Source organism: Octopus bimaculoides, chromosome 7 (assembly GCF_046866305.1).
Source record: "Octopus bimaculoides isolate indiv1 chromosome 7, ASM4686630v1, whole genome shotgun sequence".
In the NCBI taxonomy this organism is placed as follows: Eukaryota; Metazoa; Mollusca; class Cephalopoda; order Octopoda; family Octopodidae; genus Octopus; species Octopus bimaculoides.
In genome coordinates this window covers 75,454,491-75,474,414 of record NC_142934.1, presented here as the reverse complement: position 1 = coordinate 75,474,414, position 19,924 = coordinate 75,454,491, and the positions used below count along the sequence as shown (strand labels likewise).

Genomic DNA, 19,924 nt, shown 5'->3' with positions numbered 1-19,924 from the left:
GAATCAAATCAAACAAATGGAGCACTAACATTGACAATGCAGGTTAACGAAATTATCAACTTTCTGTGTTTAATTCAGCACCGTATGATTTTAATTGATAAGCATATGTCATGCATCCTTTCTTTCTCTGTCAAAGCACACCTATATACATGCTCACTCTCATTGACGAACATATATAAAGATACTCGGACACAGTTGCACATATGCAAATATATATATATATATATATATAAGAACAATACACGTAGATACATATAAACATGTAGTCATTCACAGACATACACATAAATGCAGGTACAGTCACATGTAATCAAACTTAGTGATTTGACAAATCTACATTGATATGTACCAGAGTGAAAAATGTAGAAGGACGAAATGTGTTCGAATAAATTCCACGTGGTAGCGTCATTGCATGGTCGCAGTGCAATGTGTGAAATTTGAAATGTATAAATCTAATCTTTTACTTGTTTCAGTGATACGATTGTGGTCATGCTAGGGCAGTGACTAGAAGTATTAAATCGAATAAAATCGACGCCGGTGCTTATTGTTTTAAATCATATATATATATATATATATGTGTGTGTGTGTGTGTGTGTGTGTGTGTGTGTGTACACTTACACACACACTGTCTTAAGTACAAGATAAAAGATACCATGTAAGGTGACTTTTACAACTGCCGAGTGTGGTTTGTCGCAAATTTTTCTGACTGAGTTGAGGACACTTATGTTATGCAGAAACGTTAATAGCAATGTAACATTCCTTTGGAAAACTACCTTCTGAAATTCCCCAGCCTACTTCTGAACAAAATAAAGTTTAGTGTTTCAGTCACAGATGGAATATTTGTTGCAGCCTGCTCCAATCCTTAAGTAATTTTACCACTAGTCTACAACTAGGTCCGGTGCTATTTCAGTGAGGTCAGACGTAAAGCAGTTACACTGCCAATTGCGTTCTCTATTTTAAAATCTTTGATCCGATAAGTTGGCAACAGGTACTACTTATAAGGTGGCCAGACCTCCAAGATAGTGTGAGTGTTTCCAGTTGGAAGTTGTCCAAGTATCTTCGCAAATGGAGGAAACATATGTTGATTCCACCCAGTTAGGATGTGAACAAAAAGCACCGTTCTCTATTTCATATTTATAATTTCATATATATATATATATGAAAATTTGCTCAATACATTTTAGTAGAGTACATGCATGTTCAAATTTTACAAGAAGTGTGACAGAGACTTTAAATTTCAGTCTTATATCCTTAATCTACAGTATAATACTCTATGTATGTATGTATGTATGTATGTATGTATGTATGTGTGCATGTATGTATGCATGCATGTATGTATGTATTGATATACATATGTATGTATGTATGTGAATATATGCATATATATATGTATATATATATATATATATATATATATATATATATATATATATATATATATATATATATATATATATATATATATATATATATATATATATATATATATATATCCAAGCCCGGAGATTTGTCCCTCAAGCATCCCGCCATCGCGTCCCTCACTTCCGCCGCCGTGATGGCACCTTCAAAACTCCAGCTTCAACTGCAACTGAAAAATATGGTGCTGAGAATGCCTCTCAAAGGTAGCTAGAAGTGGTTTCTTCTTGGGCGGAATACATATATACATATACATATACATACATGTACATATATGTATATATATATATGTCCATATGTATGTATATGCATATATATATATATATATATATATATATATATATATATATATATATATATATATATATATATATATGTATGTATATGCATATATACATATAAATATATATATATATATATATATATATATAGTGCGTCGTGAGCCAGCTGGAGGAGATGTCTTCCTGGGGCTATAAACAACAGTAGCATCTTCCGATATGGGTCAGTCACATTTAGGTGGCAAATATACTACACGATGTCGTGCTACTACTGCTGCTGTTTACATCTCGATCAGAGATTTATTATTGCTTATATATATATATATATATATATATATATATATATATATATATATATTGACAAATATTTCTTTGTGTATGGTAAAAAGACTGAACGATCCGACTTAAATTTCAGCTTTGTTATGAACTTGTCTTATGTATGTATGTGTATATAAGCGTGTAAATATATATATATATATATATATATATATATATATATATATATATATATATATATATGTGTGTGTGTGTGTGTGTGTGTGTACATGTATATATATATATATATATATATATATATATATATATATATATATATATATATATATGTATATGCATAATGCAAATAATACAAATCTTGTACAAATGAAAGAATATATGGTAAAACAGAGGATGTTACAACGCAGGATGCGTGATAATCAGTATCTCAGTTTCATCATTTTTGTTATCTTCATTGTAAAAATATCCTAAAAAAGCTGAAATAAAAATATTTTAATTAATAATAATTACTTAAATAATTAACACTCGAAATTAATTAGGTTCTGGGGTTAGACCAAAAGGCTTTGTTCGTCTTCGTGTGATGTTTCAAGATGGAACGGGCAATCTCAGTAGCGTAGCTAATACGGGTGGGGTTGGGAGGTGAGCGACAGCTCACTACGATCGCATTTTTCAAAATTGGCACTTTTTCAACATTTTAAAAACTCTTTAGTTCACTTGTGTAATGAAAGTCGAATCTGTTTTTTTTTTCCTTTTGTTAATTGCATGGCTTTGGCAGAACGTTCTGGAGTCATTACTTTATTTGATAAAACTTCTGTGTTTTTGAACATTTTGCTCTATCCCCTGTGATGTGTGGTGACCGCTGACATGTAAAGTACCAAAACAAGCCCTGGCGTCATAAACTCTCGATACTGGACGATCCTGTGGAGTTTCATCAATGTTATTCCACACCTGTGTCAATAATTATAGGTTTCATACATAATGACATTGTTACTGAAACATAACATTAATGACAGTAGAATACAATTACGTATATTATAACTAATGAAATAGTTCGCTTAATATAAGAGCAATGAGTTAAAAATCGTTTGCAATGTGTTATGACTCCTTTTTTATGTGCTCGCTACTCATAACTTTAGAATCTGGCTATGCCTCTGAGTGATCTGAAATATACACTCGGTAGGATTTGATCCCGGCGCTGCAAGCTAGCCTGCCCAAGGTGCATTCCATTTCTATCTATAAGTCCACTGTCACAAACTGATAGTTGTCAGCTACATCTCATCTTTAAACCTCTTTACATTACATTGATATAGTTTTGACTCCAGATCATGAAACCTTTTCGTACAGACATATTACAAGTGGTTCACTTATGACCACTTTTACTGTTTGGGTGCTGTCTACGAATTCAGTTTAGTCCGTTCTACTCATTTTTAAAGACCATATTTGTGCCTTAAAAAAGGAATGACTTCTAGTACGTCTAGCGGCCATGTGGAAGCTCTTTCTCATTGGAACATTTTGCTCGTCTATCTGGCAACTACGTTGAGGATTACGTGTCTTAGACAGCAGCTAAGTACGAGAATTTGAACCTTTGACCAGCGATGGGTCGGATATTTCTATCAAGTACCTTGGTCTGTTGCAAACCTCCTGTTAGATAAAAAATATATATATAATAGTAACAGAGGAAAAGCTCTAAACTGAAGCAGGTTCCTTTCACTGGATGTGACGTCAAAAACTGAATGCAAATAAAGAAGAAAAAAGGAGTAAAGAGAGGTTATGGTTATAACTCGAGAACATTGCTTGCGCATATATATATATATATATATATATATATATATATATATATATATATATATATATATATATATATATATAATTCGTATATATATATATATATATATATATATATATATATATATATATATAAAATGCATCTTGTTTCTGTTTGCTGGTACATCTTTTGTTACACTTTAGGAATGTACTAAGACAAAATAGTGTCTATGCTGAAGAGGTAAGAGAGGAAGAAAGTGAGCATTATGACTATAGAAGGATTAGATAAATATATAGATGGGGGATTGAGAGAGTGAGAGCGAGTAGAAGTGTAAGAGGAATAACCAGTGATTAGACATTAAACGAGACACTCAGGAGAGCAGAGTGTAGAGATGGAAAACAAAGGAAGAATTCTACAGCAAATAAAGTGGGATTTGAGAAGCAACGTGACAAAGTAAATATGTAGAAAAGGAAAGCAATGCTTGTACTGATCAAAGTGATGAGAACAGATAAATAAATAGAAAGACGGGAGAATGAGTGATTGGATGAAGGGAGAGACAAAGAGACAAAGAGACAAAGATGGAAAAGTAGGGCAACAAGTGAGTAAAACAGACGGAGGATTTGCATGAACATGTAAGAAAAGAAGGTATAGTGCAAGTATGAGAAGAGCAGTGGAAAGGAGAAAGATAGGTTTTACTACAGAGAGGTTATTCAAAAGACAATGTGATAAAATAGCAAAAGTATGGCGGGTGAGTGAATAATTAAAGTGACAGTTATACAGAAACACATATGCACACATATATTTATGTAAAAGGGGAAGATGGAGACTCAAGGAGAGAGAGAGGGACACGTGTATGATATAGAAATGTGTGTGGCAGAAGAGATTGGGAAAGGAAGAGAAGAGAAGAAAGACATGGATGCAGATTTTGACTTAAAGATAAAAGGAAGTCAACTATATTTATAAAGAGGAAAATTAATAAGAAATAACGACTAAAATAGACTATAAAGCTGAGAAAGCGTTAGGAGGGAAAAGCGAGAAAACGGGTTCTCGTATACAAAACATTCATTCAACGTCTAAGAGACGATGAAATTTTCACTGACAAGAAAAATTCCCTGATTCGGACTGTAAAAAGAAGACGAAGATCATCACAAAAAGCAATGCTTAATATGAATTGGAGAAAAGAAATGCTAAATGACAGCAAGAAACACAAGAAGAAACAGAAGAAAAACTCAAAAATCAAAAGAATAAAGATGATATCTGAAAGAATACAAAATTAGTCACAAGAAGAAAATATAGCAACACTTGGAAGCAGAAAGATTAGGAATTACTGAAAAGGAAACAAAAATAAACCCCGTCTTTTTTGACAGGTAATATGGAAGTGTGTGTGTATGTGTGTATGTGTGTGTGTGTGTGTGTGTGTATGTATGTGTGTGTGTATGTATGTATGTATGTATGTATGTATATATGTATGTATGTGTGTTTGTGTGTGTGTGTGTGTATTGGAAAATGTGTGAAATTCTTGGTACAGTTAGATATATTTGGAAAAAAGAAAAAAGTGACTTCACTGGTAATTCTAATCAATTTAATTTTTTAACGATATAATTTTACGGTTTCGTCTGTAAAATTATATTATTAAAAAATTAAATTGATTAGAACTACCAGTGAAGTCATTCTTTTCCTTTTTCAAATATATATATATATATATATATATATACATATATATATATTATTGTATATTACAATATAGGTGGCCCGTTAACAATTCCAACCTAAAAACTAATTTATAAACGAGGGTACAAAATAGTACCTGCATTGCTAGAAACAAGAATCAAACACGACTCAAAAACCACAAAAAGCAGTAACTCAATAAGTTTCCTCAGCTTGAGTTAGGGCTTTTTTGACTCTTGCTTCTTTTGACTCTTGCGTCTAGCAATGCAGGTACTATTTTGTACCCTTGATATATATATATATATATATATATATATATATATATATATATATATATATATGTGTGTGTGTGTGTGTGTGTGTGTGTGTATGTATGTATGTATGTATGTATATTAATATGTATACTTATGTATATTTCATATATATATACCATATACCATACCTTCATAATCTACAGTACCACTGCCGTCTGTGTCTGTTTCATTAATCATGTCCTGGATTTCTTCATCATTCAAATCATCCCCTAGAGATTTCAAGATCCAGCGCAGGTCCTCAACATCAATCACTCCTTGGTTATTCTTGTCCAGCACACGGAATGCCTCCCGCACTTCACGTTCGTCTTCATCTTCCTGCACTTTTCGCTTGAACAGGGTGCAGAATTTTTCCCAACCGATAAAACCAGTTGCTATGAAAAACAGACATAAAGAGATAGACATAGACAGACAGACAGACACACACACACACACACACAGATAGCTAACAAGCTAGCAAGATAGATAGATAGATAGATAGATAGATAGATAGATAGATAGATAGATAGATAGATAGATAGATAGATAGATGGACAGATATAGATACAACGATCAAAGATTTATTCGTTGGAACTACGTAAAAATAATGTATTAGACAGATGAAAAAGACAGTTAGATAGATATACAGAGAGATAGAGATAGACACATATACATAGAGAGACAGATAAATAGATTGAGAGAGAAATAAAGAAATAGAGAGACTCAGAGAGAGAGAGAGAGAGAGAGAGAGAGAGAGAGAGAGAGAGATTCAGAGAGAGAGATAGAAAAGAGGGAGAGAAAGAGGACAGAGAGAAAGAGAGAGAGTAAATAGATAGATAGATAGATAGATAGATAGATAGATAAATAGATAGATAGATAGATAGATAGATAGATAGATAGATAGATAGATAGATAGATACATTTCTTTTATTAGCCACACAGGGCTCAACAAAGATGGGACAAATACAATGTAGAGCTTTTCTTTTTGGGCGGGGGAAGGAAAAAAAGTAGGGGTGGATGTCGATCAAAAGGGATCGTAGGAAGGAAAAAAGGGGGGAGTTCGATCAAAAGGGACCGAGAGAGAGAAAAAAAAGCGATCAATAGGGATAGTGTATCACAGTAATGTTCTCGTGTAAAAAGAGGGGAAGACAGTTTAGGTTTAGCCGTGGAAAGAAAAGCCTACGGAAAAGACCACGGTAACCTTGGTCAATATTGTCATTGCAGAAACTATAACAGTAAGTGACTCTCTTTTGCCTTTTTGTTTTTTGTCTGGATTTTTTTTACTCCTTTATAGTGTTATGCTCAAGATGGCTCCGTCGTTCACACGTGCCATCCTTGCTACATTCACCCATCTTTTTTGAAGCATTCACTAGACAAGACATCCCTTTCTACTCTCACCTTCCTCTTCAGATGATACTTGAAGAAGTTGATGAGAGATTGCCCAGAGAGGAAAGTCTTTGTCTCTAGACCTTTCAGACGCGTCCACCATACACATTCTTTCGCCATAGCCACAAGTACGATGAAAATAGCTCTTCCTTCCCGTTTAAAAGAAGGAGGTGCGACAATATTCACGATAGACTCAGCTGATAGACCGACTCGTCCCACACGCGATAGCAGTTGTTCGACGTAAGCCCACAGCTCGGAAATGGTGGGACACTGTACGAGTGCGTGCAGAACGGTTTCGTCGCTCTGCCCGCATCTCGGACAGGTCGGCCCCGTGTTTCTCGAGCCATGCCTGTAGAGCTTATCCCGAACGGGTAGAGCTTCTCGATAGCACTGCCAAGCCAGGGATCTCTGGAAGTTGTCCATAGGTCCCGGCCCGAAGGTCGTCTTAAACAGGCGGGTCAGGTATTCCTCGTCGACGCCCAGGTTCGCCCCGAGATCGTCGTCGTACCTTCCCTCCACTAATCCACTATAGAATGCGTTAGTTGTGATGCAGTCGCTGAAGATTGACCCGGGGTGTTGGAGTTGCCGGAGAGCAACGCGACACTCGCGGTGCCATTCGCCCTTCTTCGGCCTCTTCTTGATCCACGACTGCAGTTCGGTCATGGAGACGAGCTGCGGGAAAGCGCGCCGCACAAACGGCGACCACACCTGTTCACCGTTGTCTACGTAGAGCCGGAGATGTCGCAGTCTCAGCGCGTGTCTGCGCATCATCAACCACGGCATGCCCAGTCCTCCTTTTAACGGGTGTTGGCAGCAAACGGATCGCCTAACCATCGGAACGCTTCCTTTCCACAAGAAGCGGAAGAGGATGCGCTCCAGCTTGGTGATGGTAGGGTCGGGACAAGGAACGACGGTTAGGCGGTAGTAGATGACGGACGCGATGTACGTGTTCGCCACCTCCGCCCGACCTTTTAGGGAAAGCTTCCTCTCGGCCCATTGCCGGGCTAGAGTGGCCACCCTTCTCGTTATCTCGTTCCAGTTCTTCTCCGTTTGGAGGTCTGGACCAAACCAGACTCCGAGCAACTCAACCGGACCGTCAGTCCAACGTCCCACGACAGAGGCGCTGCTTGACGGCATGGGCTTGCTTCTCCAGGTGCCGAGCCGCAAACCCACTGACTTATCCCGGTTGATTTTCGCTCCCGTTACCGCTTCGTAGTCTCTCAGTGTCTCGCCGACAAGCTCGATGTGCTTTTGGCTAGACACTATGACGGTGACGTCGTCCGCGTATGCCGACACGCTCGTCCCGCATCCCAACTCTCGCGGGATGCCCCTCAGCGTCGCCAGCTTCCGCAGTAGTGGCTCGAGAGTCAACACGTACAGAAGCGACGAGAGGGGGCATCCCTGACGAACCGAACGTGCAATGTCGAAGGGTCTTGATAGATGCCCATTGACGCGAACTATCGAACGGATGCCTCTGTAACAGGCAGCCATCCAGCCGCGGAAAAATGGGACCGAAGCCGGCCGCTTTGAGGACAGCCTCCAAGTATTGATGGTCTACCCTATCGAAAACTTTCGATTGATCTAAATTGATCAGAGCCCCACCCATGCCAGGTTCCTTAACTACCCGCTCTATGATGTAGCGCATCAGATGGAGGTTGTCATGGATGCTCCTGCCCGGCACGGCGCACGTTTGCGCCTTGCCGATCAGTTTCTCGATGACAAGCGCCAACCGCTTGGCTAACACCTTGGCCAAAATTTTCAGGTCTGCATTGAACAGAGTGATGGGCCTAAAGTTATCTATGACGTCCCCCTTGTTTGAATCTTTCTTCAGCAGCGTTACGGCTCCTCGGCTCACAAAACCGAGAATGCTCCCGTTTTGCTGCCAGTTGCAGTACACCGCCACCAAGACGTCTCCAAACAAGTCTGGCATACAGTTGTAAAGCTCGTAGGGCAGACCATCCAAACCCGGAGATTTGTTCCTCGAGCATCCCGCCATCGCGTCCCTCACTTCTAGGGCCAACCTCGCCGCCAAAACGTCGGATGCGATGCCACTTCTAATTGCCTCTTCTAGCTTCTTAACTAGCTCACTCTCTACTCTGTTTCTGTCTATGGCTAGTGCTTTGCTATACCTAACCGCTTTTGCTTTTATTGCTCTCTTGAGGGCAAATCACCATTTGTTATTGATGATGGCTCCCGTCAAAGCCCTCTTTACTAACGTGCTAATCCGGTCTCTGAAAACCTGTCTCGACGGGAAAGACGCGTTTAGTTTCCAGTAACCGGGGCCTTGCCTATGTGTCTTATCTAAGTCTAGCGTACACGATAGATAGATAGATAGATAGATAGATAGATAGATAGATAGATAGATAGATAGATAGATAGATAGATAGATAGATAGATAGATAGACAGACAGACAGATAAATAAACAGACAGACAGACATTCAGGCAGACAGGCAGACAGACAGACAGACAGACAGACAGACAGACAGACAGACAGACAGACAGACAGATAGATAGATAGATAGATAGATAGATAGATAGATAGATAGATAGATGGTGACGTTGCTTAGCTTCAGGCTGACACTGATCCAGGAAGCCGTGTTCATATTTTTATGACGAAAACTGATAACAGCACAGATGCACCCCGCTACAGATTTTCATGCACTTGTAATGCTTCCTTGGACGAAAAAGCTTCCTTTATCTTATAGTTCTTTCATAGAATTGACTATGAATACTCAATAGATCGATCAACTGAACCACAGCCTGCTTGAATATAGGCGTTAGTGACTAAGTGTCCCAAAGATACGTGTTTCCTTAAAGTAGTTGGGAGGAAGTATTTGTGTACCACAATAGTTGACAACACTGGCCCTTCCAATGACAGGTGCACCACCGTATTTCCCGGCATACAATTCGAAATTTTCAGCCTAAAATTTACAGCCGAAAGAAACGTTGGTTGGCTTATGTACCAAGATGGTTTTAGAGGACCGAAAATACCACGTGAAACGTAACAGAATTTGGAAACACTAGAGACGTTTGAATATTTATACTATTAAACTACGCTGTCGATTTGTATGCCGGAAAATACTGTGCTGTGCATGTTCCGGGCTCACAAACTATTTCCATCAAATTAATTTCATTCACAAGGCTTGCGTCGACCGGAAACTATGGCAAAATTCATAGTTCGAGATTCAAGTAGCAAGATCGAACCTGGGATCTGGTGGAGCGAACTTCCTAACCATTCAGCCATGCAGAGTTGATTATGATAGTTTAACAAATTTTTTGTGAGTGATTGTGTGTGTGTGTGTGTGTGTGTGTGTGTGTGTGTGTGTGTGTGTGTGTACTACCATATAATACTGATATAGTTATCCTCCAATACTCTTCGCTCACTATTCCTGAGGAAGGTCGTGGAGGTAGAATCCTCAGGCACCGCCTCCATAGGGTCCTACCAGAAGTAGCCGTCATTTGACTTTCCGGGTGGATTTCTAGGCCTGACAAACTGTGGCAATGAATATTATCCAACTATCTTGTTCTTGGTCTATTCTAAGGTCACTTGGTTGCCGGATCAGCTTGTAGAATCTGTCTTGCGAATCTTTCCTACGGCATTCTTATCACATGTCAGTAGTAAGGGAACTGTAACCTCTCGTTACGGAGAAGTGGCTGATCGACCTGGAGAGACTCCCATGTCTCCGAGGTACGCACTCTGTTATGTCAGTCTCACATAGCATTAAACTATAAACTAAATAATTTCTGTGCTGTCATATGAAGCACTATAGTGTGTTATAGTGCTGTATTCTCACTTTCAATAACTAAGAACTCAGCTGCTTCAGGCTGATTTGACCTTGCTGTAACTAATAGCTTTGCCCGCACGCATCCCACTACTGTGTGAACGAAACAATGTTTCATTTGGCAGTACTAGATTCAGATTCTGCTATGGGTGTGAAGAGATCAACAATAGTTCCCTGTAATATTCCATCTCAAAACAGTGTCTACGTATTATTTTGGTCAGCGTCAAAATTTGATCAGCGTTCTGGTCTTTGCTATGGATTTATAGTATAGCTGTTGTGCCGTTGTGTATCTCACATTAAACTCATAACCCCACATACACATATACACACAAACATACACACATACAGAGGCCACAAGAACCTCCATGAAAACATCAGACGTAAATATGATAACACATGATGTAGAGCTGCAGGTACAGACGACGACAAAGATGTGTCTCACATACTTACCTTCCTCATCCATTTCATCAACCCACAACTGCAGTTTGTGGTCAGCAACATGCAGGGCGAGACTTTTAAACACATTATTCAACTCTTTAGTGGGTACCGCGCCGTCTCCCTTCTTGTCAAACAAGTTGAAAGCTTGTTGGGCATCTAAAACGGGGTAAAGTTTAAAGAACATGACAGAACGTTCTAGAATGATGGCGTATGATAGCATGTCATACGTTTTGGGGTTATTTTGCAACTATTTGCTCCTGATCTCTCTTACATGTACACACATACGCACGCACACTCACGCATGCACATACACACATACACACATACACATACACTTACATACACACACGTACGCACAAACGCGCGCGCACACACACACGCAATCTTTCACTTTGCGTTGTCCTTACTCTTATATATTTGTTTTTTGTTGTGTGTGTTATATATTATGCTGGGTTTTTTTTTAATCTAAAGAAAATGTTGGTTTAGATAACAGTAATGAAATTTACAACAAAGTTTCTGGGTTCAAATTTAGCCCTCACTTCCATAATTTTGGAATGCTTAGTAACATATTTCCTTGTACCAAGTAAAAGAGAAAAGAAAAAGAAAAAGGACGAATCAGACGTGGATGTTCACACTAGATAGTTAAACATTTTTCAAATCCAGCCACTATTACAGTTCATGCTAACTATCGATACAACATATACGAAGTATCGCCATTTATATAGTACCTCCATATCACATGCAGTATCCCTACATTATATTTAACACCTCTATATCATATGTAGCACTTTTGTATCATATGTGGTTCCTTCATATCATTTGTAGCATTTCCATATAAGAAGTATCTCTGTAGCATACGTGATGCATTCCGAAATATGTTCTGAAAAATATTTATATTGGGCGATATATTTATTCACTAAGAAACATTATCTCTCTTACTAGAGTAGTTTTATAGTTTGATACACGGAACTGAGTGTTGTGAGGCCAGTTATAACACGGCTGATAAAACCGAATATGAATATAATACTGTAGATGGGTACCTCAATATCTTCACGAATTTGTTTGAACTTGGTAGAATCCTTACATTATTGCCAGTCTAAATATGCTAAAAATATTTGTTTCAAATTTTGGCACAAGGCCAGAAATTTCAAGGAAGAGGATAAGACGATTACATCAATCCAATGTTCAACTGGTATTTGTTTTATCGATCCCGAAGGGATGAAAGAAATAGTCGACCTCGGTGGAATTTGAACTCAGAGCGTAAGGACGGACAAAACGCTGCTAAGCATTTCACTCGGCGTGCTAACGATTCTGCCAGTTCGCCACCTTAAAATTGGCTAAAATATTGATTGATTTGTTGAAAGCACAGAATAGAAAAATCTACATGGTGAAGATAGTAGTCACTTGAATTGATCCAGATTACAGCATGAATCCTGGTTATTCTATAGATTTTTTGCTGCGATAAAATGTGTAACCAGCCTGAGTGCAGAGTCTTTGAGAAGTGTTGTTGATTATGAAACAGTATTTTAGATGTGAGGAGTATTATGCAATGCATCTCACGTATGATTTACATTTCATGTATATATATATATGTATGTGCATGTATTCAAATACATTCAAACATATACACAGGCTCTCTCTCTCTTTCTCTCTTCCTCCCTCACACACACACACACATACACAACATAACCATAGCTCTGTGGCTAGAAGAATGAAAAAATGGTATTTTTAGTGGAAATTTCACGATAAAATATCTTAATCCAACGAATATATTCGACAAATATATTAGAAATTATTTCTCTTTTAGAGCCTTGTTGATGTTTAAACCCCGAGTCAGTGTTATTGAAGTAGACTAGCTTCCATCAACCCTCATCAGCCTTTCAATTTTTCAGACAGTATATTCAGATTCGCATTATTTGGGGATTAATTACGACTAAGTTATCAAATGTATTCTTCCTTTTTTATGGTGATAGGATGTGACCACTTAGTGGTTCCCACGTTCGCCTATTCTTGAAGCCTTTGTTAAGCTTTTCATAACTGCATGCAATTCCTTGCGGGAATCTTGTGTGACGACAGAATTGAGAAAAACGAAATATGACAACTGTAGTTGATACTTTAGCCTTGATACTGATTTCATTATCAAGAAAGGAAATACACCATGAGTAATGATATCTAACAGAAACGCTGTGTTAGTATAAATTTGACAATAAGTAAGAAATAATTCTTTCTGATCTTGGAAATAAGACCAGCAACTTTGAAGGGAGGGGGCAGTCGATCACATTGACCCACAGTATTTAACTGGTATTTATTTCATCGACCCCGAAAGGATGAAAAGTAAAGATGATCTCGGCAGCATTTGGACAAAACCGGAAGGAAGACCACTAAGTATTTTAACCGGCGTCCTAACAATTCTGGCAGTTTGCCGCCTTAAGTGATAATAGATGTGGGTGGCATCATGTAGGAATCTCGTGCTGATATAGATTTTCTAAAATCAACAATAGTAACTGAAGGTGACACCTTACAATAGTAAGTTAATCACTTTTATGCATAAAAGTTTCTTTATTCAAATTTTGTACTAAATATCTATATTTCAAGAAGGAACAGCTTTGGAAACCAAAGATATTCGGATATCTACAGTTGGTAGAATTTCTTTACATTCAGTAAAACGGAGGACATAATCCTTCGTCAACGCTGTACATAATATTGTTTGCTCTTAGTAAACTAGGTTTCTTTCAGATTTCAAAATAATTTAATTAATTTGGATTTTGGCGCAAACTTTGCCCTACCAGCATACCCCTCAAGAAGAGAGCATGCCACTTTACACTGACGCTGATTTGGAAGCAAAATCCAGCTTAGCTAGGTCCTAACGTCTTTCAACTTTCTCTGGTTACATCCACAAAATTAAACGTAAACGTATAAGGACTCAGGATCTCAGTACCGGCATTAAAAAGGGAGTAAACAAGATACAGAAACATCAAAGAGAAATAAATTGTGTTTTCCCAACAGATAAATCCGGTAGGAAGTCTGTAGATAGCCTGTCAAATGATATCAAGAGTAAATATGTTTTCTTTTATGAAATGCATTTATTAATTCACTGTAAAGTTACACCTGCGGTTATCGTCGTTTTTCATTCTTTGTAAAATAGTTACCGAAAGAGTATTGAAAAAGGTTCCTTTATTTATTATCATATTGGAGATATAAGGAGGATTCGTTTTCTAATAAAAAAAAAGAAGAGAACAAATAGAAGTGGTATAATAAATTGTACAATAAAAAGCCTTACCGTTTACTTGTTTATCTGTGACTCCCTGCAAAATATAAAAATAACATCTCGTTAGATATCTCGCAAGATATACAAAGGTTGGAACATGTATAATCAGCTCAAGCCTTCATCAAATACAAGAAATCTAAATAAGCACACAAAAATCTCAACGTTATTTTACAAACATGTGGGTGGGTTGTGACTAACAATGGTAATAGGGCTTTAGATCTGAACGATTGTTACATTTACAAACCAATGAAGACCACAGCAGAGGTAGCCAGGTTTAGGTTTATGGCTTATGGTTTGGTGTTAAGGGTTGGAGTAAGGCTTAGAATTAGAATTCAGGCTTGCAATTTTGAATGTCAGTATTAATGTGAGGTTCGATGCAGTTGACTGAAATTATTGCAGTTGGCCTTATACTTAGAAGCCAACTAAACGCTGACACATTCTTTCTAATACACGCGCGCGCACACACACGCACATACATCTTACCTACTCCCTAGACACACACGTATAATGTACATGATTGATCGAGCGGACACGTATTTGTGTTTGTTGTGTGCAGCTTACCTCAGGTGACATTATTGACTTAAGCGCTATAATGTTTTTCATGTCAGGGATGTAACTGTAACTAACTGTTATGCAGTTCGTGCTGAAAAGTTTCTTGAAATGGCATGATTGGAGGATGTTTTTTTAAAAGATATTAAGGTTTGAAACTGTTCATTGATATTAGTATCAATGAAAGCGGCGAGCTGGTAGAATCCTTACATTCTGAGTTCAAATTCCGCCGACGTCGACGTTGCCTTTTATCTTTCAGTAAGTACCATTTTAGAACTGAGGTCGATGTAATCGACTTGCCATCTCCCTCTAAAAGTTTGGCCTTGTGCCAAAATTTGAAACCATTATTAACCTTACAATAGATGATGAATTGGCAGAACCATAAGAGTACCAGATAAAATGCCTTGTGATAGTTCTGGCTTTTCACGTTATGAATTCAAATTCCACCCAGGTTAACTTTGTCTTCACTTCTTTCAGGGTTGATAAAATAAAGTACCAGTTAAGTTGAATTAAATGACTAACTCCTCCCCAAATATTTTTTCTGGTTATTCCTACCCTTCTTTTCATTACATTTTTGATTAGAACTACGTTTGTGAAATATACTTCAACATTTTCTAATCTATTAACTAATTTCTGTTTTGTATAAACTCTGAGGATATTTGTAGATTTTCAGACATATGTTTGACAAAGCAATCTCCGGATTATTGTATGTCTGATAGCCTATACCTGTGGATGAGCTTAATAGAGTAAACTTCAGGGTTAAAACCTGAATAAAGTTATCCTTATTTGACTTTGCTTTTCATCCTTTCAGGGCTGGTAAATTAAGTACCTGTGAAACACTGGGTCGATGTAATCGACTAGTCCCCTCCTCCAAAATTTGTGGCTTTAGTAGAAAGGATTATTATTTAGGGCCCTTGTGGCCAATAAAAGAAATAATAATAATAATAATAATAATAATAATAATAATTATTATTATTATTATTATTATTATTATTATTATTATTATTATTATTATTATTATTATTATTACTACTATGTATGTACTTGTATGTATGTGTGCGTGTAAACATAATTAAAGGATAAAATCATTAAAATTAATGAATTTTATCAGTGGCCATCATATAAAAAAATAACCTTTCAGGTAAAATTCATATATAGAGATATATAATTCTATAGAATACAATTATAATTAAGGACACAGAAGCTACCATGCCTATATGCTAGAAGTATACGCCAAATACGCCCAGCCATTATAATTTTTCACTGCGTAATTTCAACCTCTGTATTATGAAGTGTAAACTTATAGTGGCTGGACGTATCTGGCATCTACTTCTAGCATATAGGCATGGTAGTTTATATACTCTTAAATATAATTGTATTCTATACAATTATATATATCTATCGCCATGATAGATCACTGACCACTACATTTATATTTGTTTTTTCCTTGTTTCTCTCCTTGTTTCTTTCTGTGTTCCTTTCAGTTGAAGAGCGTAGGTCGAAACGTCAAAGACTTTCTCTATTCCCGAGCGTTAAACTAATACATCCATTTGTTGTTTACACCACCTGTCTTCGTCTGTTGTTTTTTTCGTAAATTCTCCCCCCCCCCCATATATATATATATATATATATATATATATATATATACACAAATTAAAAGGGTAAAGGTTTATCAATTTATTAATTTATTAATAAATCAACAATTAATAATTTTTACCAAGCCCTTCGGTATGTAAGCACCATTATCGCTGGAGAACTTATTTAAAAGTTCATATATATTTATAAACATAATTAAGGGATCAGCAAGTAATGCTATCTGTTGGAATCTCAGCTTTTTTAGCTGCTATTTCTGAACTTCGGTATGTGGTGAAGCAAATATTTGCTGATCCCTTAATTATGTATATATATATATATATATGTATGTATGTATGTATGTATGTATGTATGTATGTATGTATGTATGTATGCATATATATATATATATACTACACTTTATCGTGCAGTTACTGTTAATACTTCATTTAGAGAATTAACATTGCTTGTTTTCACCTTTTCGATATCAGTGAAGAATTTCACTGGAAAAGAAGATATAAGATTGCCAGGTTTTTGTCTCTCTCACCAAGGTCAGCAGCTGTCGGACGCCGACGAAGGGAAATAACCCTGAAATCCGGATACGTTCGTGCTGCAGATGTTGGTGAGAGGGATAACTTCCCTTGGCAAACAGGACACAGTCGTGTGTCGATAAGCCAGCTGGAGGAGATGTCCTCCTGGGGCTAAAAGCAACAGTAACATCCACCCCTAGGGGTCAACCACACTTAAGTGGCAATATACTACACTTTATCGTGCAGTTACTGTTAATACTTCATTTAGAGAATTAACATTGCTTGTTTTCACCTTTTCGATATCAGTGAAGAATTTCACTGGAAAAGAAGATATAAGATTGCCAGGTTTTTGTCTCTCTCACCAAGGTCAGCAGCTGTCGGACGCCGACGAAGGGAAATAACCCTGAAATCCGGATACGTTCGTGCTGCAGATGTTGGTGAGAGGGATAACTTCCCTTGGCAAACAGGACACAGTCGTGTGTCGATAAGCCAGCTGGAGGAGATGTCCTCCTGGAGCTAAAAGCAACAGTAACATCCACCCCTAGGGGTCAGCCACACTTAAGTGGCAATATACTACACTTTATCGTGCAGTTACTGTTAATACTTCATTTAGAGAATTAACATTGCTTGTTTTCACCTTTTCGATATCAGTGAAGAATTTCACTGGAAAAGAAGATATAAGATAGCCAGGTTTTTGTCTCTCTCACCAAGGTCAGCAGCTGTCGGACGCCGACGAAGGGAAATAACCCTGAAATCCGGATACGTTCGTGCTGCAGATGTTGGTGAGAGGGATAACTTCCCTTGGCAAACAGGACACAGTCGTGTGTCGATAAGCCAGCTGGAGGAGATGTCCTCCTGGGGCTAAAAGCAACAGTAACATCCACCCCTAGGGGTCAGCCACACTTAAGTGGCAATATACTACACTTTATCGTGCAGTTACTGTTAATACTTCATTTAGAGAATTAACATTGCTTGTTTTCACCTTTTCGATATCAGTGAAGAATTTCACTGGAAAAGAAGATATAAGATTGCCAGGTTTTTGTCTCTCTCACCAAGGTCAGCAGCTGTCGGACGCCGACGAAGGGAAATAACCCTGAAATCCGGATACGTTCGTGCTGCAGATGTTGGTGAGAGGGATAACTTCCCTTGGCAAACAGGACACAGTCGTGTGTCGATAAGCCAGCTGGAGGAGATGTCCTCCTGGGGCTAAAAGCAACAGTAACATCCACCCCTAGGGGTCAGCCACACTTAAGTGGCAATATACTACACTTTATCGTGCAGTTACTGTTAATACTTCATTTAGAGAATTAACATTGCTTATATATATATATATATATATATATATATATATATATATATATACGTATGTATGTATGTATGAATGTATGCATGTATATATAGGTAGTGTACCTTGCTACTCATCTCCACATTGTTTATATCCTTTTTCTTTCTAATGAAAAAGGTACAGAAAAAGGTAGATGAGTAGAGAGAAATGTTGTCAATCAGGAGTTGGAATGTGATAACAATTTCACGCCAATAGGTAGCTTTTGGGGGTGAAGATGTGGTCTAGGATATTTTTTGTCCACATTAACTGTACTGTCCGAAATGTGGGTGCAGTACTACACTGTGTGTCGCATTTGATCTTTACCTTTATATTATGCAAACCATTTTTGGAAGCTAAAGTATTTTCTGGCTACGGAGAAGGTCAGTCTTCGTGATGTAGTCTTTACTATTGTTGCCTATGACACTTTACAGGACACCCGTGAGTGGTGTGGGGAGAGAGAAAGTTATCCTCAAATCGGAAACCTATTTCAAGTACTTCAACTGGGTGGACTCCGCTCAATGCACGCAAGATATCAGGTAGTGTTGGAAAAGCGGTCGATGAATTAAGCATTTCGTCTATTTAGGCTATGGCAAAATTTTAACTCAGAACGTAAACAGCCAGAACAAATACTGCAAAACATCTGCATCCAGCTTTTACAATTTTAGCAAAAAAAAACAAAAAAAAAATCCTGAAATGGGAATTATTTTATCAACCCTGAGGGTTGATAAAAGCAACGTTGGACTCATTGGATTTAGAATCGAGCTCACTGAAATTCGGACCAAAACCGACGTTCAACGACTCTACAAATCGTTGTCGGTGGGAGATCACCAAGGAAACATTTTAGTGATGACAATTTTAAGTTTAAAAGCAATGAAGGAAACTGGCACTCCAGCACAGAAAATGACAATGTTATACATTTTGCTTTTGCTGCAAGAATGAGGTTTCTAATGGTTTTGTTTTAAACCAGTGATTCTCAACCATTTTTTTGCCTATGGATCTCCTTTGATTCCTATTTTATTCTGCTGGATCCCCATAGCCATTCAATATATATAAGAAGTCTTACTGTACTTTTTTAAAAATTCAATATTATTACAAATTGCTTAAAAACATTAAAATGTTTTTTGTATTCTAGAAGAACCAATTTATTGTACATAAATTTTAACAACAAAACCTTATATGCACCTCCAAGGCAAAATGGTCATATGGACCCCAGTTGAGAACCACTGATTTAAACTTTTCAAATTCTCTTCCTCACAGTAAAATAATTTTCGAGGTGGGTACTGGCTTTAAGCGTACCGTGAAAGTCCTGGTAGGAGGCCCAACTTGCCGAGTTTTTTTAGGGGGTTTAGAAAGACTGAAGGATTAAGTGTGTGAATGTGAG

At 37.5% G+C, this 19,924-nt stretch overlaps 1 protein-coding gene across 3 annotated transcripts in view; it reads right to left on the bottom strand.

The window, feature by feature from the left end:
- LOC106867907 (troponin C) overlaps positions 1 to 19,924 on the bottom strand; it is a 97,493-nt gene that overhangs the window by 12,855 nt on the left and 64,714 nt on the right. For all 3 annotated transcript variants that reach the window (XR_016242664.1, XM_089355520.1, XM_089355521.1), the window contains exons 2-4: positions 14,581 to 14,605; positions 11,313 to 11,456; positions 5,846 to 6,088 (exon numbers count right to left, since the gene is read on the bottom strand). Coding sequence is in view for 2 of the 3 variants with exons in the window: in XM_089355520.1 (XP_089211646.1) it covers positions 5,846 to 6,088; positions 11,313 to 11,456; positions 14,581 to 14,605 (412 nt within the window). In the remaining variant the exon portion in view is untranslated. The remainder of the gene's footprint in view (positions 1 to 5,845; positions 6,089 to 11,312; positions 11,457 to 14,580; positions 14,606 to 19,924) is intronic.